General features: G+C 37.1%; 8 protein-coding genes across 16 annotated transcripts; 5 read left to right on the forward strand and 3 right to left on the reverse strand.

Annotated features, from left to right (window-relative positions):
- Window positions 1–260: 260 nt before the first annotated feature.
- Window positions 261–5,393, forward strand: AT4G28370 (RING/U-box superfamily protein; the record flags this gene model as incomplete). Of its 4 annotated transcripts, NM_001341914.1 has the most annotated exons (16): window positions 339–483; window positions 646–878; window positions 1,538–1,610; window positions 1,739–1,866; window positions 1,960–2,075; window positions 2,162–2,222; window positions 2,326–2,392; window positions 2,467–2,544; window positions 2,646–2,803; window positions 2,897–2,956; window positions 3,049–3,142; window positions 3,414–3,581; window positions 4,044–4,372; window positions 4,547–4,663; window positions 4,746–4,898; window positions 5,231–5,393. In NM_001341914.1, the coding sequence occupies exons 2-15, from the start codon at window positions 741–743 to the stop codon at window positions 4,845–4,847; spliced, it is 1,689 nt and encodes a 562-aa protein (NP_001328221.1). In that variant the 5' UTR covers window positions 339–483; window positions 646–740. The 4 variants fall into 4 exon arrangements, with proteins under 4 accessions (NP_194566.3, NP_001328219.1, NP_001328220.1 ...); NM_118978.4 differs by having other exon boundaries at window positions 261–878; NM_001341912.1 differs by having other exon boundaries at window positions 261–878; window positions 5,255–5,393.
- Window positions 5,394–5,480: 87 nt separating this feature from the next.
- Window positions 5,481–6,656, reverse strand: AT4G28380 (Leucine-rich repeat (LRR) family protein; the record flags this gene model as incomplete). Its single annotated transcript, NM_118979.1, has 1 exon — window positions 5,481–6,656. One exon carries the CDS (start codon window positions 6,654–6,656, stop codon window positions 5,481–5,483), a length of 1,176 nt encoding a protein of 391 aa, NP_194567.1.
- A 356-nt stretch (window positions 6,657–7,012) lies between these two features.
- Window positions 7,013–9,072, reverse strand: AAC3 (ADP/ATP carrier 3; the record flags this gene model as incomplete). 2 transcript variants are annotated; one of them, NM_118980.4, is made up of 4 exons in its annotated part: window positions 8,926–9,072; window positions 8,036–8,534; window positions 7,586–7,957; window positions 7,013–7,507 (listed from the first exon to the last, which is right to left on the reverse strand). In NM_118980.4, the coding sequence occupies exons 2-4, from the start codon at window positions 8,504–8,506 to the stop codon at window positions 7,211–7,213; spliced, it is 1,140 nt and encodes a 379-aa protein (NP_194568.1). In that variant the 5' UTR covers window positions 8,507–8,534; window positions 8,926–9,072. The 2 variants fall into 2 exon arrangements, with proteins under 2 accessions (NP_194568.1, NP_001328166.1); NM_001341915.1 differs by lacking the exon at window positions 8,926–9,072 and adding an exon at window positions 8,768–8,909 and having other exon boundaries at window positions 7,211–7,507.
- Window positions 9,073–9,664: 592 nt separating this feature from the next.
- Window positions 9,665–10,627, forward strand: A7 (Bifunctional inhibitor/lipid-transfer protein/seed storage 2S albumin superfamily protein). Its single transcript, NM_118981.3, has 3 exons — window positions 9,665–10,045; window positions 10,120–10,289; window positions 10,411–10,627. The coding sequence occupies exons 1-3, from the start codon at window positions 9,716–9,718 to the stop codon at window positions 10,451–10,453; spliced, it is 543 nt and encodes a 180-aa protein (NP_567807.2). The 5' UTR covers window positions 9,665–9,715; the 3' UTR covers window positions 10,454–10,627.
- A 1,021-nt stretch (window positions 10,628–11,648) lies between these two features.
- On the forward strand, window positions 11,649–12,414 carry AT4G28397 (non-specific lipid-transfer-like protein). Of its 2 annotated transcripts, NM_001084988.1 has the most exons (3): window positions 11,649–11,709; window positions 11,791–11,912; window positions 12,020–12,414. In NM_001084988.1, the coding sequence occupies exons 2-3, from the start codon at window positions 11,808–11,810 to the stop codon at window positions 12,173–12,175; spliced, it is 261 nt and encodes an 86-aa protein (NP_001078457.1). In that variant the 5' UTR covers window positions 11,649–11,709; window positions 11,791–11,807; the 3' UTR covers window positions 12,176–12,414. The 2 variants fall into 2 exon arrangements, with proteins under 2 accessions (NP_001078457.1, NP_001078456.1); NM_001084987.1 differs by having other exon boundaries at window positions 11,649–11,912.
- A 1,578-nt stretch (window positions 12,415–13,992) lies between these two features.
- AT4G28400 (Protein phosphatase 2C family protein) lies at window positions 13,993–16,060 on the forward strand (the record flags this gene model as incomplete). Of its 3 annotated transcripts, none has more annotated exons than NM_118982.4 (5): window positions 13,993–14,256; window positions 14,754–15,002; window positions 15,096–15,372; window positions 15,453–15,607; window positions 15,706–16,060. In NM_118982.4, exons 1-5 carry the CDS (start codon window positions 14,224–14,226, stop codon window positions 15,841–15,843), a joined length of 852 nt encoding a protein of 283 aa, NP_567808.1. In that variant the 5' UTR covers window positions 13,993–14,223. The 3 variants fall into 3 exon arrangements, with proteins under 3 accessions (NP_567808.1, NP_001328080.1, NP_001328079.1); NM_001341917.1 differs by lacking the exon at window positions 13,993–14,256 and adding an exon at window positions 14,355–14,568 and having other exon boundaries at window positions 15,706–15,843; NM_001341916.1 differs by lacking the exon at window positions 15,706–16,060 and having other exon boundaries at window positions 13,999–14,256; window positions 15,453–15,655.
- A 243-nt stretch (window positions 16,061–16,303) lies between these two features.
- On the reverse strand, window positions 16,304–16,542 carry AT4G28405 (uncharacterized protein; the record flags this gene model as incomplete). The annotated part of the gene is made up of 1 exon (NM_202902.2): window positions 16,304–16,542. Exon 1 carries the CDS (start codon window positions 16,538–16,540, stop codon window positions 16,304–16,306), a length of 237 nt encoding a protein of 78 aa, NP_974631.2. The 5' UTR covers window positions 16,541–16,542.
- Window positions 16,543–17,904: 1,362 nt separating this feature from the next.
- Window positions 17,905–20,765, forward strand: AT4G28410 (Tyrosine transaminase family protein). Of its 2 annotated transcripts, NM_118983.4 has the most exons (7): window positions 17,905–18,465; window positions 18,784–19,123; window positions 19,196–19,414; window positions 19,545–19,604; window positions 19,702–19,857; window positions 20,266–20,359; window positions 20,447–20,742. In NM_118983.4, exons 1-7 carry the CDS (start codon window positions 18,116–18,118, stop codon window positions 20,569–20,571), a joined length of 1,344 nt encoding a protein of 447 aa, NP_194570.2. In that variant the 5' UTR covers window positions 17,905–18,115; the 3' UTR covers window positions 20,572–20,742. The 2 variants fall into 2 exon arrangements, with proteins under 2 accessions (NP_194570.2, NP_001329101.1); NM_001341918.1 differs by having other exon boundaries at window positions 17,967–18,465; window positions 20,266–20,765.
- Window positions 20,766–21,337: the final 572 nt, after the last annotated feature.

Below are 21,337 nucleotides of genomic sequence, written 5' to 3' on the forward strand. Positions count from 1 at the left end.
CTAATTTTATACTCTTTCTCCTCTACTTTTAAAACATCAACTACTGTAGTTGGACAATATTAGAAATTGTTTACTTTCTATAATGAGGATTTAGTGGGGGTGAAGGATCTAATTAAATATTTGATGATCGTTCCTAAACTGTGAGATCGAAATATACAAATTTCTACTTATGTTTTAGTCCAAAAAAAAACGTAATAGATTGGTACAAATCCTTTTTGAGGAAAAAAGAAGTTTTAAGGCGTAAAGAAAAGACCTGAGAATATGAAACCTCAACTAACTAATTTATCAATTGAACCTTCCTTCGTTTATAACAGAAAAAGCTAATAAATAAAAATAAAAATAAAAATCAGAGAGACCAAAAAGAAGTTTCGACTTGTTCAACAATTGAGTTATTGAAGAATACGTTTGATTGAGAAGCTTCAACGACCGCAATTGCCCAAATTCATCAATTGGAGTTTTTTATAAAACAAATTGCATCTTAAGGTTGTTATTGTTGTTGTTGTTTATCTGTCTGTAATCATCTTTCTATCTGCTGTCTGATACATCTACGAATCTTATGCTGTCTTTTGGGTTTTCTTACACAACCAAAACCAAAGCCTAGTTTTGTTTTGACTTCATTTGAAGCAAACCTCTTTCTTTCTTCAGTTATGTGGGTTTTTGAGCTAGACTCGAATCAGTTCTGATCCAGTCGGATTTTGTATTGAGTCATAAAGAAGGGATTTTTGGGGGTTGTGAGTGATATGAAGAAGCGGGAACATTTGGGATTAGGGTTCTTCGAGTGGCAGATTATCTTATGGTTATCGATTTGGTTGGCGATTTCGCAACAAGCGCTGGGATTGAGACCTATTAGGGAGAAACCTCGATCATGGAGTGACGAGGTATGTGTGTGTGTTTTTACTTTATTGATGATTGTTCGAAAGTTTCTTCATTTCGATGTTTCCCAGAAACATATTTTTATGTTTTGTTCGTAATTTTGATGTGCCTTTCCAACTAAGAATTCGAGCAGTTTGCTGTCAAATGTTTTTTTTATTGACTTGTTTCTGCTCATGATTTGCTGAACGAGAACTGGTCATAATTGATGATTTTTTTTCTAAGTCTGAGATTTTCTGAGTTTCGAAGAAAATGGACCATATTGAATGAAAATCCCGGAGTAGAGCAGCTCTGATCTAAGTTTTATCTTTTGATTTGATTGAGCAAAGCTGAAAATGTATATAAACTATTTACATTAGCTCGATTGAGCTCATCGGTATCTAAGCTTTGTTCTGCCGGCGAATACTTTGAGATGAATAAGAATGAATCTGTCGTTAGTAGTGTGGTGTGATGAGACTACAATAATGGAGTCTAAGGTACATAGAGACCGGTTAGTTGTTACAGAAGTAGAACGCGTGATAGTGGGGAATCTTCGATGACATTTTACAGTTTGGGTTTGTAGCTAGTGACTTTTAAGTAGACTGTGCAAAGGGAACTCATGTACGTTAGACTGACCAGGCAATGTTTGGGTAATGGTTTAATACGTGAGGTCTTTGTGATCTTGCAGTGGCTCTTTGGTAGGAAACAAGAAGCTGAAGTTGGACCCTTTTCTGCTTGGAATATAACAGGAACTTATAGAGGTTTGCCGCATGCCCTTCTCCATTTTTTTTACGTCTTTTACACTTCAGGATTGTCTACGATGTTGTGGGTATATGTCTGTAGCTTAATGTTTTAGACTACTTATCAAATGTAAAGCGGGTATTTTCAGGAACTTGGAAGTTTCTGAATTCCTTAAATAGCTCTTCGAAGTTTCAAGACTTTCAAAAAGAAAATGGTAATTCTGTGGTTGAGTTAGTAGCAGTTCCAACGAAGATAACTGGTGTGCATTATGTTCAGGTAAAGAGTTCAGCTTCTAAGCTCTGTATCATAGGATCACCGTTGATGTTGTAGAATGCAATGTTTTGAACTTATACAACGTTAATGAAACAGGGTGTAGTTGTTTTCCATGACGTATTTGACAATGAACAAAATGTGGGTGGTGCCCAAATAAATCTGGAAGGTGTATATATATGGCCCTTTAGACAACTCCGCCTTGTGGCTAACAGGTACTAACTTTTGATTTATTTAACTGCTCTTAAGATTTATTATTGAGTCTTAACTCCAAGGTCTGTACATCACTTGACCTAAACAGCGGCAAGGAGAGTGATTCAGGGCAAGAAGACAATAATCTTCTCTCAAATCCCTATCATCTGGTAGTCCTTAAGACAACGATAGTGCTTTCTTCTGCTAATGGCTTGTTTGATGTGTTAAAATGTTCCAAGAGCTTACTAGTGTCAACTTTCTGTTGTTGTACAGCTTGGAATTTTCTCCTCTCAAGTGTTTCAAGAATCTCCAAGAGACAGATTACTGAAACGGAAACTTTGTAAGCAGTATCTTATTTTCTCCAGTATGGTTTACTTTTCAGCAACACTGATCTTCAATTCTCTTGTACTTCAGCTCCAGTAAATGAGATGGAGAAGCACTGTAATATCGAAATAGCAGCTCAAGTATCCCGTGTGGCTTCTAGTGAAAATAGTATGCATTCTAACTTTAAACATCGAAGTGATCTTGGTGTATTCTTTGTCTCCTTTGTCACATTTAATTGTAAATTGAAAGACTTTTCCATATTTTGGTAGATGGAGACAAAAATTATTATCACATGGAAGGATTGATGGAAAGTCCTGGGGTAGGCGATGACGGAGATTGTTTTTCCCCTTTGTTACTGAACGCAACTTCTGTAAATGTTGAAGTCTACTATAACAAAGCTGTGAACTATACACTGATGGTCACTTTTGTATCCTTTACTGAAAAGTCGTTTACTCTTTCATAATAGAATGCCGAGTTCTTGTGCAATTTTACGTGTTCCTTAACTCTCTATTGCATTTAGGTCTCTTTCCTCCAGGTTCTTCTGTTGATCCGGCAAATGGAGCACGGTAACACACAATCTGTAAGATACTGTTTTAAACCAGATGGTCTGATATTGTTATTCTTGTACAGAACGAATAAAAATACTAACTTCCGCAAGTTATTGTATACAAGGGTGCTGCTAAGGTATCCATTGTAATGATTGGGCAACAAGCGATCATGGATGCTTATTTGTGCCTCTTACATCTAACAGCCGGTATATTAGTCGGTACGTATTTTGGTTATAATTGTACTCGTTAAAGGATGCCATCTTCTTATGCTTTTTAATTAACTTATTACTTCTTTTTCATGTAACATGTTTAGCTTTTATTTTACTCTGTAGTGTCCCTTCATTTTGATGATATTCTTTGTTGGTTTTTCATGGACCATTCGGTCCCTCATCTGTCTCACTGACCCTTATGCTACCTGACATTGTGATGTTCTTTTCTTTCTCAATTATCAATCAGTGTTAAACCTAAAGCTTACTACTTCTCATGCAGAATCTCTATTTAATGCATTTGCAACCGCTGCGTTCTTCAAGTTCGTAGTCTTTTCGATTTTTGAGATGAGATATCTTCTGGCTATATGGAAAGCAACCCGTCCTTCCAATAGCGGAGAGGGTTGGGAAACAATGAGGAGAGAACTGTCCTTTCTGTACAGTCGTTTCTGTGAGTACTTACTTCTTTGGTGTTTTTTTTATCGATTAAAGCTTCAAACTCTTTTCTTACTGCATGTTTATGATATGGGTCATATATAACTGCTTGATTCTCTTACCCTCTTTTCAATGCTATTTTCCTTGAAACCAATACCAAGAAAATGGTTTGAATTGTCTTCCAAACCACAGAGAAAAATGTAATATCCCAATGAGAAAATTGCATTTTTGGAAACTATACGAGTATATCCTGTCACTATGGTATGGAAAAATGGTTTTGTTTATCTTCTCAAAATTTCCAAGTTATTCACTAGTTTATGTAGGTTTTATTTTGATTCTAAGGACAATAACCTGCACTGAATCTTGAGTGCTAGATATTCTCACCATTTATGTGACTTCTGTTTTTCATTTAGCTGAAACTTTGACGCAAGTTCAGATGCTAATGCTGATGTTTCATCATTTTCACAATATTAAACAGATGGGATCCTTCTTGGAGGCATTTTGATAATGTACCAGTTCCACAACTACATGCAGCCGATTCTCCTTCTCATGTACTCATTTTGGATACCACAAATAGTCGCCAATGTTGTCCGGGATTCAAGAAAGCCTCTGCACCCATATTACATCTTGGGCATGACAGCTACACGGTTAGCTATACCGTTATATGTTTTTGGATGCCCACACAACTTCATGCGTGTAGAGCCCAACAAGGTTTGGTGTATATGCTTGTGCACATTCATGGGGTTGCAAGCCGTCATTCTTCTTCTTCAGCATTATTTTGGTTCACGCTGCTTTGTTCCCCGTCAGGTTAGTTTGTTTTGTATTCATGTAAACTACACATGAAACAATATATCTAATAAAGTGAACACTAAGTTTTCAGTTCGGTTTCAGTTTGGCTTGAATATTTCAAGTCTCGTTCCCATTGCTAAGTTGTTTTTGACTACCACTAATCTCTTTCTTCATCGTTTTGCCTACACGCAGATGCTACCAGAGAAATACAACTACCACCGAAGATTTAATCGGGATGTAAGCCGCACCACTGATTGTGTTATCTGCATGACCGCTATTGATCTCAGACAGCATACCAGTGATTGCATGGTACTGCAGTTTTTTCCTGCTTCTCTTAACTATATTTTTTCCCCAATAGACAGAATCATGAGTGTGGTTGTTCTGAAAACAGGTAACTCCATGTGAACATTTCTTTCACTCGGGATGCTTACAGAGATGGATGGATATAAAAATGGAGTGTCCAACTTGTCGGCGGTCTCTTCCTCCAGCATAGAGGATGTTTTCGGTTTGTTAGGATGTACAGACTTCACTCAGATTATTGCGGGTAACAACTCAAATCTAAATTTTTTATTTTACTTTTTTTCCTTCGAAGTTTCTTTGCCTATTAGGTCTATAGATAGGGTCTTGGTTCTATCTGAAGAAAATTTGTTGCTAACAGAAATATGATTTCATAAATGAGAATTCAAAATGATAAAACCCAAATCTCTGTAAATAGTTGGCCTATGAGGAATCATGCTTTTATTTGAGTGTTTCAGGTTTGTCGGTTCCTTTTTTTGTCTGACTGTGGGATGTATTACTTATTTGTCAAACATTCCTGAAGTGTGATTGTTCACAAAATCGCGAAGTTAACTGCTGCAAAATTTGATCCTGAAACAGGTGGGGCTGGTTCTTTAATTTCAGGTCCTTGCAGAGGTTTAGAAGATTTTTAGATGAAAACAGAGCAAAGGTGGAATCTGTAACTGCGGCTAGATACCGCAGATAGACAATTGTGTTCTGTATAAACTGTATTACGTTATAATCTTAGTGCATATTCTTCACCCCACAACTAAATCTTTCACACATTTCTAGTTCTTTCATTTTCTTTGCATACATAGCATCTTGTCATTGTGCGCATAAGAGTGAATCCTTATGTGTCAGCTGGACCAGGAGCAATGGAAGGTCCTGCGGTAGATGGAGCAACCAGTGGAGCCATGGGTGAGCATTCGTGGTCATAGCAGTCTATGGGGTGCTCAAGTACAGCATCACAGACTTTTTGGGGACGCTGAAGCGGTTTGTCAGGCAGACAGTTGTAGCGATCATCGATGGCTATTCCTCTGGAAGTCAGGTTCCTGCAGATACCTTCTTCTTCACTGAAATAGTTGTAAGAGACGGTAACGTTCAGCAAGCTGGGCAAAACGCAGACTCCAAGAGGGACAGTGCCAGTGAACATGTTGTGTTCCAGATTTAGCTGCTCGAGATGGCCTAGCCCAGCGAGACTGTAAGGTACAGGACCAACTAAACTGTTGTAGCTCATGTCCAGGACTCTTAGCTTGTAGAGATACCCGACTTCGGGGGGTAGACACCCAGATAAGCTTGAGTTGATTAGGAGAAGCTCTTCTAAGGTATCTGCAAAGCGGGCTATGGTTGGAGGCAGACAACCGCTAAAATCATTGTTGGCAAAGACGACAACAGAGGCGGTTGTTCCTGTGAAATCTCGGGGGATGAGGCTTGTTAACCGGTTGTTGTTCACAAAAATGGCATCGAGGGGATTGCTGAAGAGTTTTGGAGGCAAGGGGCCTTCAAACTCATTGTAACGAAGGTCAAGGTACTTTAGAGAAGGGAGTGCAAGGACGACATCCGGAAAAGGACCTACAAAGCGGTTGTTGCTGAGGTCAAGTTCATAGAGTAAGGATAGATTGGCAAACGAACGAGGAAGTATGCCACAGAAGCGATTGCTATTGAGATGGATGAGAGCGAGGTCAGAGAGAAGGCCAATGGCTTCAGGCAGGAAACCAGCAATGTCACCATGATTGAGATCGATTCCGGCAACAACTAGAGTGTTTGGATTGGAAGGGGATGGGGCACAGAAGATGCCAGTGTAGCTGCAGACTGAGGGACCGACCCAATCTGCAGTTAAGTTCTTTGGATCAGAATAGATTACCTTCTTCCATGCTTTAAGTGCACGGTACGCTTGCTGAAGATGCTGTTTAGGGTTTGTGGAGTGACTTGTGTGGTGGTGAAGGCTATGTTTTGCTGTTGATACTAAAGAGAAATGATAAAGAAGAACTGAGATAAGGACAGGAAATGTTATAGAGAGAGCCATTCAAAGACAAGTTATGGATCCTTTGTCTTAAGTGTGGTGGATTTATATATAAAGACAATAAGTTTGGTCTTTGGTGCAACGATTACAGAGGATGAATCAGGTAGTGGTATAAGATCAAGGAAAAGGACTTAACTCCTTACTTGTAGCTGTCTGGAGTGGTTTGAAGTGGGATTTGAGACTGACACATTTGAAGACCAAATCTTAGTGTTGGACTTAGATCACTCATTCGCTTACAACCCAAGGAAACCGAATCTGAATTATACAAACTTTCGCATAACCATACATTTAAAGTTCTTTTGATCTCTCAGCTTATGTTGACTTTTTAACTGATAATATTCACTAAAACTGTTTTAACTACAAAAAACATAAACATGGTATTGGTTTTCTTTGTATTTATTCTTTTGTCAACAAAAGTCATAGAAGTATAGAACTAAGACAAAGGGCCACAACTTGACAGAGACACTCTATATTCTAAAAGCAACATTTATACGAACGGACACACTGCTTTATTCATTCACAGACCTCAAGGGCTATTCTTTCATCATCCTCATCGTTTAGCCACCACCAGAGCCATACTTCTTACCCAACACAATGAGCTGGAGCTTGTCATAGCCGGCCAGTACACCAGCGCCTGCAACCGCACGAAGGATGTTGGCACCTGCACCCTTGAAGAGTGACTTGGCCCCTTCGTTCTTGACGATCTGAGAGAAGGCCTGAAGAGAGCTCTTGTACTTCACTGCTTCACCTGACGTCATCATCATTCTTCTGCGAACCGTGTCAATTGGGTAAGACGCCAATCCAGCTCCAATGGTGATTCCCCATCCCAGTAAGAAACTAGCAAGGAAGCTATCCTGTACAGATTATAGCAATGAGTAAACAGTAACAGAGGACTCAATATGTTGAAGTGAGGAGTTTTCTTTGTTTTTTACCTGGAGACCATCAACTAGAACCACAGGCTTCAAGGAATCATACAATCCAAAGTAAAGCCCCCGGTACACGACAATTCCAACGCATGAGATGTTGAAACCACGGTAAAGCCCGACAATGCCATCAGAGGCTATAGTCTTCTTGTACACGTCGACCATGCCATTAAACTGCCGCTGACCACCTTTCTTGGCCGCCTTCGCATCATTGGCTAAACGGGTACGAGCGTAATCCAAAGAGTACACAAAAAGCAGAGATGATGCACCAGCTGCACCACCAGACGCCAGGTTCCCTGCAAACCACTTCCAGTAGCCATCTTTTTCTTTCTTGAAGTTAAACAGCCTCTTGAAGTAATCTTTGAACGCAAAGTTTAAAGCCTGCAAAACAAAACTATTTGCTTAGCATACCCATCTCGACGTCTATACAAATACCACGTCAAAGAAGAGAAAACAAACCTGAGTGGGGAAGTATCTGATAACATTGGCAGTGTTTCCTCTCCAAAGAGCAAGCATTCCTTCGTCTTTGACTGTTCGAGCAAAACAATCACTGATTCCTTTATATGGCTCAGAGAGACGCCCAGCTTTGATCATTTCATCTTGATTCTGAATCAAGAGCTTCACACGCTCTATAGGCGCGGCTGCCGTCTTCGAAACAGCAGCTGAGACTCCTCCCATAAGGAAATCGATCAAGAAACCAGTACCAGTTTTCTCACTAGGAGCGTGAGCTAATACAGGAAATGAACCATGAGGTATAAGAGACGAGCCAACGCCATGGCTAGTTGGCTGCAATAGACTCTGCAAACCTCCATTGACATAAGCACCAGAGACACAGTAACCACGAGCTTGCACACTCGGAGAAAGTCTATTGATCAAGTAAGATTGTCCATGTAGCTTCTGAAAGACTGATGGATGCTTTGATCCATCCATTTTTTGTACAAATCAGTAAAAGCTGACTCTGAAAAACAAAACAAAACAAAACAAAACAAAAATACAAATTAAACACCACAAAATCTTGCTTTCTCGAAAATTTCTATATTTGCATGCTTAAAAAAGAATGATCATAACCAAAACTGGAACAAAAACAGAGAAGACATCATCAACACATTTCATACGATCCTAGTTAGCTTCGTTAAAGACACCATTTCAATCTGTCAACTATAATGCGACCTAATTAGCACAAATTAAAACCTAGTTGCAGCAGCTCAATTAAATCCTCTGTTTCTAAAAGATCAAGCAACGAGTGGCGTCGAGAAAACAGAATTCACGAGAAGCAGAACAAAAAAACAGAGAGAGCTAGGAGAGAAGCATTAATGATAAAGCTAGAACTTCTGGAGTCGAGAGCTTACCGTGGATTTTTCGCCGAAGCGTTAACGAGAGAGAGAGAGAGAGCTGTGGAAAATTGCGAGAAGAGTAGGTTTCTACATGATTCTCGACTTCTGGTCCTAAACTAAAAGACGAAACTGAGCAGAAGAGAAGGTACAATTACGAAAATGCTACTGGACTCCTTTGACCCGTTTCTTTCTGGGCCCAATTTTAAGGGACCCGAGTCTTGACTTCTTCTAAATGGACCCAAAATTTATTTTCCTAGGAAGATAAAATTCATACCTAATGAAAGTGAGAGACCTCTTTATCATTATGTGATATATGTCTCATCTACCTGAAAATTAAATATAGAAAAATAGAACAATAATCAAGACTTTTTTGGTTTGCCGGAAAAATATAATAGAGGCTTGTTAACTAGGTCTTAAAAAATTGGATGTTACTTAAGAAGCAAGAAAGAAAGTTGAATCTTTTTTTTCTTCTTCAGCCGGACAGAACTTTACAGATGCAAGGAAGGTGATGTGGTTCGAATTTAGTGATCCAAAACTAGTTAGAGAAATGTTCTACAAACAATGAAACAAACCGATACGTATTGAGAGTACCAGAATATAGGCAATGATATCGGCTCATGTATTAGATAACAAGACACATCATACATGTCATGCGATATAAAATAAACTCGAATTACATGCAATAACCTTAATATGTGTAGGTAGATTATTTCAAAAGATTCAAGAAAACTAAAAGAGAACTCAGCTGGAATTCATCCGAGTAAGAAGGAAACATGAGAACTACATGTGTTCATTAAACTAAGCCATGCATAATAAACTCCACCTTAGAAACGAATTGATTACTATATATATAATATATAGATATAGATTTCTCTTCGTACACGAATCATATATATCACCTTCGCTAGCTAGTGTACTGAGTTCAATGAAGATACATGCCATATTGGTAGTAGCGTTCTTGGTCCTGATGAAGACCGCCGTTTCCCAGGACAATAATCCGCTGGAACATTGCAGAGACGTGTTCGTGAGTTTCATGCCCTGCATGGGCTTCGTCGAGGGAATATTTCAACAACCTTCTCCAGATTGCTGCAGAGGCGTGACCCACTTGAACAACGTCGTCAAGTTTACGTCTCCAGTTACTAGACTTAATTCTCGATTCTTCTATTTCGGTTTCTTCTTTCACCATCTATAATTATATTAACTACGCAGGGATCGAGGAATAGGCAGGATAGTGGAGAAACAGAGAGAGTGTGTCTGTGCATTGAGATAATGGGAAATGCAAATCATCTTCCTTTTCTTCCCGCCGCTATTAATAACCTTCCTCTCCGTTGTTCTCTTACTCTCAGCTTTCCCATCTCCGTTGATATGGACTGTTCTCAGTTATTTTCATTCTTCTCTCCATAGTTTTTTAAAAATCTTTTCCTAGAAGAAAATGTTATATATTACATTTTTCCTTGTGCATAAAGGAACTAATGAACTGGTATAATTTTGTCATTACAGGTTCAGAAACACCAAGAATCCCGACGTTGAGAAATTAAATTAACTACCAGGATATATATCTATGAATATTGGGAAGGGAAGCCTTGTAACAGTTCTATATAGTTACAAATGATATATAATCGAGTTTATTGTAGATGTAATAGTGACTAGTGTTACAAAAGTACGAAGAATTTTCTGTAAGCGATTATATATATGTATATTCATCAGATATGGCTTCTCTTCTATTTCTTAGTTTTTACAATAACCATTATTACGGGAAGCAAAAAATGCCAAAATTGTCCATTAAGAATCAAAACTTAAGGACAAAACTTCTGGCTCTCGTGACATTTCTACACTTATAATTACATAGCCAAACGGATAACATAACGAGGCTTTTAGCTTTTTACAAAGAGGAACGTGGTTTAAAATTTTGTTTTTTAACAGATGAGTAAATGGCAACAACCTAATTAAATACATCCAGTGACTTCAGCAGAGTAGATCCAACACTTTCAAAGCCACGATTATTTCAATCGATCAGCTATAATACAATGTTACATAATTTCCATATACCAAGTTACCAACACGGAAACACCACCTATATAACAGCTGCAGCGAGTAGCACAGGAAAACCCTTTATTGATTGATGTGAAAGTAAATTGAAATTGTTTTTGGGTGCATAGTGCGAGTTGTTTCAGGGGAATGGGGGTACAAATCCGAGAATTATCCGAGATAATTTCGCAATTTTTTATTTTAAAATGATTCACAATTACTTAAAATAATTCGCAATTGTACTTTAAAATATCCAAATCCAGCTCTTAACCAATTTAGCTGGAATAATTATACATATATATGAATCACCCGTGACCTAGACATGCATAATATCCAAATTATCTCATTTTTTAAAAATATACCATTCAGATAAGAATTTTAGAAAATCATTTTCCTAGCTAACGTAATGTCTATTAGGGACAATATCCCACATCGGAAGTTGAGTAGGATCTTAAGTGGTATATATAAGATATGGGTCTCTCCACCTATTGCCCACACTCTAATAATGTCTTTATTTTTTTTCTTTTTTCAAACAAGCGTTAATTATGTCCAGCTGGTTCAAATATTTAAACTGGGAAAAAATTATAAAGACTAATTAGGTCTAACAGATTAACCTATACAATTTGCATGTTTACTTAACGAAGGAAGCACGAGAGTTACATGTTTCTTTAAACTAAACATCATATAAACTAATCAACTACTAAATACATATATAGATTTGTGATGAACACGGATCATCTTAATTACCTTGGCTAGTACTCGTCAATATCAGTGAGTTACATACTAATTTTAAGATGCATCGTGCTCTATTGCTTATGACACTGATCACGTCCGCGGTTTCCATGAGTGAAGAAGAGCATTGCAGGGACATGTTCGAGAGCTTTATTAAAGGACTATCTATGCAACCCCCTCCACAGTATTGTAGAGGAGTGAGCCGCTTCAATAACGTCCTCAAGCTCACGTCTCCAATTACTGTAATTGATTCTTCACTCTCTCTCTCTCTCTTTTTCATCTATACTAAAACCGGTTGTTTAACCGTGATTAACCGGGTGGGATAACCGAGTTACTACTATATGTATAGTTGCAGGTATTGACGAAGAAAAAGGTGAATGGGAAGATAGGGGGACGGTGTGATTGCCCGGAATTAGATATAATTTGGAAAATAAGATGTAAACCTTGCGCACAAAACCCAGACCCGAATGTAACAGAATCTGAATCACAACATGTGTTGATGTGAGTGTTCAATACGTCCATGTGGGGGTGCATATGCATTCTAGGAAAGATGATCTTATAATTTTCTAGTATTTGTTCACTTACGTTTTATCGTAGTTTTCTAAGTTGTTGTATAGATATTGTCGTTTAATAAGAAATGTCACACATGCAAACCTTTGAACGTCACAAATTTCGATTCATATTTTGAACGTTGATGTTCTATTGTTTTTGTTTTTAACAAAAGTTTATCGCACTTGTTCCTCGAAATTCACATTTTAATCTTTAAGTTATCTTAATAACATAGGATGGAAAAAACAGAGCATTTTCTTGTTTTTCTTCTCCTCATGGATTCCTCTTCACTTCCCTTTTTACCAATGTCTCCGTTGCTGTCTGATTAAAAAATACGATTAATTTTCTACTAATAGTAGTTTTGGTTATCCATGTGTTTCTTTCAGATAATAGTAGTATTAAAAAAAACACAAAATTAAAAGTCCACTTTTTACTGCCAAACAGTGAGGTTCGGCTTTCCATAATTAATGATAGAATAACTTTGTCCTTCATTTTTTTTTTTTCAATCAATGACGACTTGTACCTACCACCACAATTTCATTACATAATTACTTTTTTATGAATCAACTTGGTCTTTTTAGTCGTCCAAATTGACAAGGCTTGACTCGGAGATAAGAACACAATAATCTGCCCATCCACAGAAGACAGTAAAAGCTTTTCAGAAAGTCTATAGAAAAGATGTCAAAATATGTGGATGTTGTAAAAGATGATATTTGATCATTTGGTAAAAGATGAAAACAGAGAAAACAATACAACGTACAGAGGCGTTGGTGCGAAACATCACTAATCAGAAGTTATGTTGTTCTTGTTCTTGTAACGATTGTAAAACTCTGGTTTTACACAAATCTATAAGATTTACAGCTAAGTTGTGAGTTATTAAATTATAACTTTTGACTAATATTTTGATATATAACCACTGATCCACTATCACTTAGTCTTCAATTTTTAATCGCAGAAACATAAAAACGTCTAGTAAGTCACGAAACCTTGATTAGACAAATCACCAACTCTTTGACGGCGAAGTATATGTGTGTGATTGTGAGTAAGATCTTTATCCTCTCTAGTCTTGCTGATCAAATTGAATAAAATCTTGGGATAAATGGGGATTTGGAATAATGACTCCTCCTCCCCTGAGTTTCCATCACTTTGAACTATGTGATAATCTGTAATATACATATTTTTTCTTTTCTAAAAGATGATTCTATTATTATGTGCTTGACGTAAAAATTCAATCTAAGATATGGAAAAGTTGGAGGCTTACTATAAAGGACGATCTGGAAGGAGCCAAGAAGACTCTCTGAAAGTGAATCTATTGAAAGAGAGCCGACAAGAATTTGTGGTGAGTAAGAAAATGAAAAACAAAAGGATAGTGTTACTTGCTGCATTTAATTATTAGGAACCAAAATGTACGCACTATCGCAACAAAATAAAATGAAAAGCCGAAAAGGACATTTTCATTAAACAAAGATAAGATTCAGGACAGTTGGGAATATTGTTGTACACGATTTTCCAACAAAATTCCTAAGTTTTGTTTTATGGTCAATTAAGTAGAATTGTAGGTTATAAAATTTTAGAAATGAAATTAAGAAATGGTAATAGTGTGATATATAGCCATTATTCTTTTTATTGGTTTCAATCATCTTTCACTAAAAATGTTACGTGAAACATAAATTTATTTGACAGCATTAAACAGATTATTATTTTGTGACAATAGTTTCTAGAACAAAACTATATATACTACAGTAGTATTAATTTATAAGAAAGGGGTTAAAAGGGAAGAAGAAAAGTCGTGAGAGAGAACGCGTCCGCATTGGAGGACGCAGCCGATAAAATGTTACAGTCACCGAGCATTTCACATTATTTCCTCATTCGCATCAACGAAGTCAAAACCATTTATAAACCCAAAATCTTCTTCGATCTCTCCATAATTCTCGTTTGCGTCATTCATTCATCACATATCAACCACCACAGAGACAGAGGAATAGTCTCAAAACTTTCTCAGAAATGGCAGGCAGTAATATTCTCCATAAGATTAAGGTACTACTCTTTTTATGCTTTATTCTTCTTATTTGACGGTACTACTTTGAGATGAGATCTCCTTGATCTGATCTCTTTTGAGCTCACTTTTCTCTGCTTTGGACCTGGAATCAGTTTCTCTGTTGTTAGCTCTTTCTTTGATTAGTAAAAAGTTTGAAACTTTTTTTGAGAAATAAACAAAGTTTTAAGTGAGTGAGTTAGTCAGATAAACGAATGCAGTCTCAAGGTTGATCCTTTAGCTTTATCAAATAAAAAAGGTTGATCCTTTAGAATTTTATGGTTTTTGGCTGATCCATTAGCTTAACTTTTGAGGTGGGTTTTCTCTGAAGAATCTGTGCATAGATCTCTGTTATGCTTATGGTTTGTTCATGGGGGTGATAAAGAACTTAGATTTAGATGACTCCATGAAGGCTTTTAACTGATTTGGTTTGAAGAATCCAGTGTTTCTTGATCTTGTGTGGATTCAGTATTAACTCTACTGTTTTGCTGTGGATTAGTTGAAGGCTGGGTTCTGTGGATCTGCTCCTGACATGGGAAGAGGCAAAAGCAAGATGTGGAAGAACATCACCCACGGTTTTCACTGTGTGAAGGGCAAGTCCAGCCATCCGATGGAGGACTATGTAGTGTCTGAATTCAAGAAACTTGAAGGTCATGAATTGGGTTTGTTTGCTATCTTTGATGGTCACTTGGGGCATGATGTGGCTAAATACTTGCAGACTAATCTCTTTGACAACATTCTTAAAGAGGTAAATCTTTAATTTTTGTCAAGAAATCTCTTTGGAGGCCAAAAGGAGAAACCTTTGTGAATTTTTCTGACTTATCCGTTTGTGTTTCTGCAGAAGGATTTTTGGACTGACACAGAGAATGCTATAAGGAATGCCTACAGATCAACAGATGCCGTGATATTGCAGCAGTCCCTTAAGCTTGGTAAAGGCGGATCAACAGCTGTAACGGGAATTCTAATTGATGGTAAAAAGCTAGTTGTTGCTAATGTTGGAGACTCCAGAGCAGTGATGTCTAAGAATGGTGTTGCGCATCAGCTATCTGTCGATCATGAACCAAGCAAGGAGAAAAAAGAAATAGAGAGCCGAGGTGGCTTTGTGTCAAATATTCCAGGTAAAGCTACATAATTTGTTCTAACTAGTTATGCTTTTGGTCTTCTTGGATTAAGTATTAACGTTCCTAAAATGTTGCAGGGGATGTTCCACGAGTGGATGGACAGTTAGCGGTTGCAAGAGCATTTGGAGATAAGAGCTTAAAGTTACATCTGAGCTCAGAACCGGACATAACACACCAGACAATTGATGATCACACTGAATTCATCCTTTTCGCAAGCGATGGTATTTGGAAAGTAAGTTTAATGACTCAGTATCTTACTCTGTTTCTAACCGTGGTTTAGCCAGTTTCTGGTCTACTTCTTCTAACATGATGGACGATCTTTAACTGCAGGTATTATCAAACCAAGAAGCGGTTGATGCTATCAAGAGTATCAAAGATCCTCATGCAGCTGCAAAGCACTTGATAGAGGAAGCTATATCTAGGAAGAGCAAAGATGACATCTCATGTATCGTTGTAAAGTTCCACTAATCTTCTCTTCTTCTTATCAAAAGCTATTTTGTCTATAAGTTACCATCAAGTTGCAAGATAGAGAAATATATGCTCAAGCTGTGTCTGTAAAAACCCAGTAATGAGGTTTCCCAGAAGATGTAATATATTATCGAAATCGCAACAGCCTTAAGATACAAAAGAAAGAACTGAAATTAAAAAAATGAAATAAAACAAATCGCAACAGCCTTAAGATACAAAAGAAAGATGTTCTTCGTAGTTGTTGTCATCTTCGAATCTCCTCTTCTCTGCAGAAATAGAAAAACAAAGGACAAAGTATATTGTCAGCTTTAACATACAAGCAAAAAAATTGTGGTGGATCAAAGGAATTAATGGAACTTACAAGCGCATGTGTGGTCTCTAGACATGGGGAAGTCAGAACTGAAATGACACTGGTCGGAAAGAGCCAAAACGTCTGGCTTGAGTGATTCGATGGATGTGGTCAGAAACTCCATACACCGGCAAAGCCTGCGCCTCTCCTTCCCATGCTTACGGCGGCACTGAACCAACGGCAACACTCTGCGGTGGGCGGAGACTCCTGATGGACGAAGAACATCTTGCACTGTTCTAGCATCACGTTCGCCACGTCTACACACTCCGGTGGCCAAGGACGGTACACTGCGTCGGTAGTTGTGGCTGCAACAAGAAGACACATCATTGCAAACGCTACTTTCATCATCATCCTAGCCAAAATGTAGCAATTGTTGTTGTTTTGTTTTTGTGTTGGTCTTATTTTATCTCTACCTAACGTAATCGTGACACTATCTTAACAGAAAATTCAACTTAGTAACGCATGCGAGATTTTAATGCTTTCGGCCGCGTGGGAACTATCTAAAATTTAAATATAGGCGTTTCTCGTATTTGAAATTTTAAATGGACCATTAATGGCCATGTTAGTGTATGTGTGTGGTGAAATTGCGAACTACATACAGATAACAAAAAAAAAAGAAAAAAAATCTAACTTTCTTACATATGTTAGTTTTGGAAATGCGTAAGACCATATATCACAAACTTGAACAATTGTGTTTTATGTATAAAAAAAAAACATGAATAAATGTGTTATTCTAAACTCCCATTTCCAAGACGATTAAAGAAAATTGGGTTTTCAATATCGAATTTTATGTTAAGTTATGAAGGATTTAAATAAGTTTTAGAGTATTTTAATTAGTACTGTATCTGTATGTAAGTAAAACTACAATTAAAACTTTGAGAAAAAAAAATCAATTATACAGAAAAAAAAACATTCAGAATACGTTAGAAGTGGGAACCTCAATGTTACTCGTAACCTTAAATGGTCACCGACCATTGCGCGGATCTAGTTGTTTTTATCGTGGACGTCAAAAAACCCTTTTTTAAAATTACCTCTCTAATCTTTTGACGGGAACTACACTTCGTTCCAATGGCCATTGTTTTCTCTTAATTTTTGTTTAGGCTAAACAACAACTTCAAACTGACCTCAAATATCTGTTACAAAAGTTCTGAATCCACAGAGGATTTAACTTAACTAGGCGGGATAGAATATAATTTAGGATCATAGTTAACAAATGAAAGAGACACCTTTGTCTTTCTATCCGAAAGCTCATTTAAACCTCGGTATATATGTAAACATTACTTTGACCTCCTTCACAATGTTGAGCAGATTACGTGTGTTTTGAAGGATTGGTTTTAGGGCTGGCCATTCTTCATCTGCATTTAGCATCGTTACAAAGCTCATTGGAATTCGAGGATGACTTTTTGTGTTGAAGTTGGCTACGGTTCCCACTTGCCTTTTTTCTCTCTTATTAAATTGCCCATTCACGAGGTATTGTAGTTTTTTTTGTTTTTAACAATAATTTTAAAAGACTCTTTATAAAAAGAAAGAATAACTAAAAGACAACTATAAAATTAGACACCTCTCGTGAATGCCTGAATGACCCATTTCGTATTGATCAATAACATGAAGATATAAAGACGTACCAATAATCATGTATATTTTACGGATTAATCTGTGCTTATATATATCTAAGTGATAATCTAATTTATGTTTGTGCTTGTCGCTAGTGGCTTATGGGTAGCATTTAAGTATGGGTTAGTGCTTGTCTGAGTTGTGTCTATGAACTCGAGTGATCGAGCGCACATTCCAAACTGAACACACAAAAAAAGCAAAAAAAACATCTAATTTATGTTTCATGCTTATATATATGATTCCACTTTCACAAAAGAATAAGCACACAAAAGAAAAAACAAACCAAGAGGAAGAAGTTCACTCGGAGCAATGAGTCAACACATGAACCTTCTCCTGCCTTCATTTGAAACGGACAAAGAGGAATACGATGAACGCAAGACAACAGACCACGGAGGCATCGGTGGCAGCGTCTGGAGGTTCAAAGGCAACAAAGCGGCCAAGGAAGCGGCTAGTGTCTCAATGAAAGGTACACTTGCTAGGTTATTCGACTGCTGCAGCAAAGACGTCAAAAAGACTATTTTGCCTCTGGGTCACGGCGACCCCTCCGTCTACCCTTGCTTCCAAACGTCCGTTGACGCTGAGGAAGCGGTGGTTGAATCCTTACGGTCTGGAGCTGCAAACTCTTACGCCCCCGGGGTCGGTATTTTACCGGCCAGAAGGTAATTAATTAGTTTCTAATTGTTTCACTAATATGTTTTCTTCGAAAGTTATCCGATACTGTATTTATATGACAAAAGTTTAACATAGTTCTTTATTACTATATTAGGTGAATAAGTTAGACGTAGCACTAGTTGAGAAGTTACTGCTTATAACCAGTGTCACTAGGTGAATATGGATTGGAAGGAGAAATATTAAGACATATGTAGCACTAGTTGAGATGTTACTGCATGCTGAAGTTATAATCGGTGTTTAAAAACTTGGTTTAGATTTTACTATAACATGTGCAACTATGCTAATGCATGCTCATATTAATTTAGGGCGGTTGCAAATTATCTGAACCGGGACCTTCCACATAAGATACATTCAGATGATATATTTATGACGGTGGGGTGTTGCCAAGGGATAGAGACAATGATTCATGCCCTCGCCGGACCAAAGGCCAATATCTTGCTACCGACTCTAATTTATCCCCTCTACAACAGTCACGCAATCCATAGCCTAGTCGAGATTCGCAAGTACAATCTCCTTCCCGATCTAGACTGGGAGATAGATCTTCAAGGTGTTGAGGCCATGGCAGACGAAAATACCATTGCTGTGGTGATAATGAATCCTCACAACCCGTGTGGAAATGTCTATACATATGAACATCTAAAGAAAGTACGTGAAAAGTGAAAACTATTTACTTTCTTTGAACAAAACTTTTGTTAAACATTTTATTATGACGTATAGGTGGCTGAGGTGGCGAGAAAGCTAGGAATAATGGTGATTTCTGATGAAGTTTATAACCAAACTATTTATGGAGAGAATAAATTTGTCCCGATGGGGATATTTTCATCCATTACTCCTGTGGTTACACTCGGGTCCATATCCAAGGGATGGCTCGTTCCCGGCTGGCGAATAGGTTGGATCGCAATGAACGATCCCAAAAACGTTTTCAAAACAACTAGGGTCAGTTTTTCAATTTCTCAATCATCACACGTTATTAGAAGTAAACAATGTCCTACTGGACATGATATTAATTTAACATTTTGTAGACGTGAGTCTGTTTGAACATCGAGCAATACCTTGTTGTCAATAGGTCGTTGAATCCATCAAGGAACATCTCGACATAAGTCCAGATCCATCAACAATCCTACAGGTTTGTCTCTTATGAAACTTAATGTTCCATATGACACATGCACAAATGCAACGTGTAATGCGCAATAGCTAATGTGTTGCCTTGTTTAAATTGGAAGTTTGCACTTCCAAACATCTTGGAGAAGACGAAGAAAGAATTCTTCGAGAAGAATAACTCGATCCTGAGTCAAAACGTAGATTTTGCGTTCGATGCCCTCAAGGACATTCCTTGCCTCACCTGCCCCAAGAAACCGGAGTCGTGTACTTACTTAGTGGTACCAATTCCTCTTTACCAACATATCTTTACATACGTTTTATTTTTACCTTCACAACATATCTTTATACTTAAGATATATGCTAAGAGAAATATCAATGCAAAACTAACAAATACACATTTTCTTTCCTTTTCTTTCTCTCGCCTATAATCTATATGCACTCCTAGATTTGAGTCCAGGTTTATTTATTCGTTAACAAACTATTATACTACAAATCCTTATTAACAAATACAACTTTTTCTGAAATACTAATTTTCTCAAGTATCTAACACAAATATTTTATTTTGTAACAAAAACATCAACAATAATGAAAATGTTAACATACATCACACAAAAGGAAAAAAGAAATATTTCATATATAAGAGAAACTTCATTAATCCTAACGTAAATTATGTATATATATTGAAGACAAAATTGGATCTGTCCCTCTTGGAGGACATCACGAATGATTTTGATTTCTGCATGAAGCTGGCCCAAGAGGAAAATCTCGTCTTTCTACCTGGTAATCAATATGAAACTCCTTTTCAGGTAAGCAATATTTATAAATATAAAAATTGAGAGATATGGGTTGGTTTGGAATATAATGCAGGAGAGGTACTAGGACTGAAGAATTGGGTGAGATTCTCTATCGGAGTGGAGAGGTCTATGCTGGAAGATGCATTCATGAGGCTCAAAGGCTTCTTCGCTCGCCATACTAAAACACAACTCACTTAAAAACTCAGCTTCATTCTCGGAACCTGAGACCCTATCTTTCTATATTTTTGTATTACTCTGTTCATTTTGTTTTCGAAACGTTGTGTGTGCTATGCTTTTCTGTTGGAACGTCGTTTTATTCGAATTAAACATGATGACGAAGCTTTTAAATATATTTAACAAGATTCGATATGGGGTCGAGAATTATATTAAAACACTTTGACTACCATTTATTTATTATGATACACTTTTTCAAATTTACTTGACCCTAAAATTTTTGGATATCAAATTATTCATCTTACACTATATACACTGGTCAATTTTGGATGAAACTTATATGAATAATTTATTAAAACTTATTACGATAAGGCTAGTCCGAATCCTTCTTACACGTACTTTGAAAAAAAAAACTTGTCATTTGTAAGGCATCATCAATATTCTTACGTTTCACAATTCATCTTCTTCTAATATTATGTTTCATTGGAATCCGAACGACGGAAATTTCACGTTAAAACTTTTGGCTTCTTCTTTTTTTTGGTCACGCACATCATCTATCATACTTTAGTATTATCTTCATTCAAAGTCTGTAATTCAAAGCCGTAATTAATTATGGTCACGCACATCATATATCATACTTTATTATTATCTTCGTCATTCAAAGTCTATAACTTCAGTTTACTATTGACAATCTGACGTACTGACATAGACAAAGTCTACGCTTGACAATTTTAGAATCATGCATGAACCAAAGAGTTCCGATTGTTTTACTTCTTCATCTATAAATATC

Source organism: Arabidopsis thaliana, chromosome 4, assembly GCF_000001735.4.
Source record: "Arabidopsis thaliana chromosome 4, partial sequence".
Lineage (NCBI taxonomy): Eukaryota > Viridiplantae > Streptophyta > Magnoliopsida > Brassicales > Brassicaceae > Arabidopsis > Arabidopsis thaliana.

Excerpts from the sequence above, each read along its gene's own strand:
- A7 (NM_118981.3), top strand. The coding sequence starts at position 9,716 with ATGCATAATAAACTCCACCTTAGAAACGAATTGATTACTATATATATA. Across the intron at positions 10,046-10,119 it reads TCGTCAAGTTTACGTCTCCA|GGATCGAGGAATAGGCAGGA; the intron begins GTTACTAGACTT and ends TTAACTACGCAG. Across the intron at positions 10,290-10,410 it reads GTTGATATGGACTGTTCTCA|GTTCAGAAACACCAAGAATC; the intron begins GTTATTTTCATT and ends TTGTCATTACAG.
- AT4G28397 (NM_001084987.1), top strand. The coding sequence starts at position 11,733 with ATGCATCGTGCTCTATTGCTTATGACACTGATCACGTCCGCGGTTTCC. Across the intron at positions 11,913-12,019 it reads AGCTCACGTCTCCAATTACT|TTGCAGGTATTGACGAAGAA; the intron begins GTAATTGATTCT and ends CTATATGTATAG.
- AT4G28410 (NM_118983.4), top strand. The coding sequence starts at position 18,116 with ATGAGTCAACACATGAACCTTCTCCTGCCTTCATTTGAAACGGACAAA. Across the intron at positions 18,466-18,783 it reads GGTATTTTACCGGCCAGAAG|GGCGGTTGCAAATTATCTGA; the intron begins GTAATTAATTAG and ends ATATTAATTTAG. Across the intron at positions 19,858-20,265 it reads AGTCGTGTACTTACTTAGTG|ACAAAATTGGATCTGTCCCT; the intron begins GTACCAATTCCT and ends TATATATTGAAG.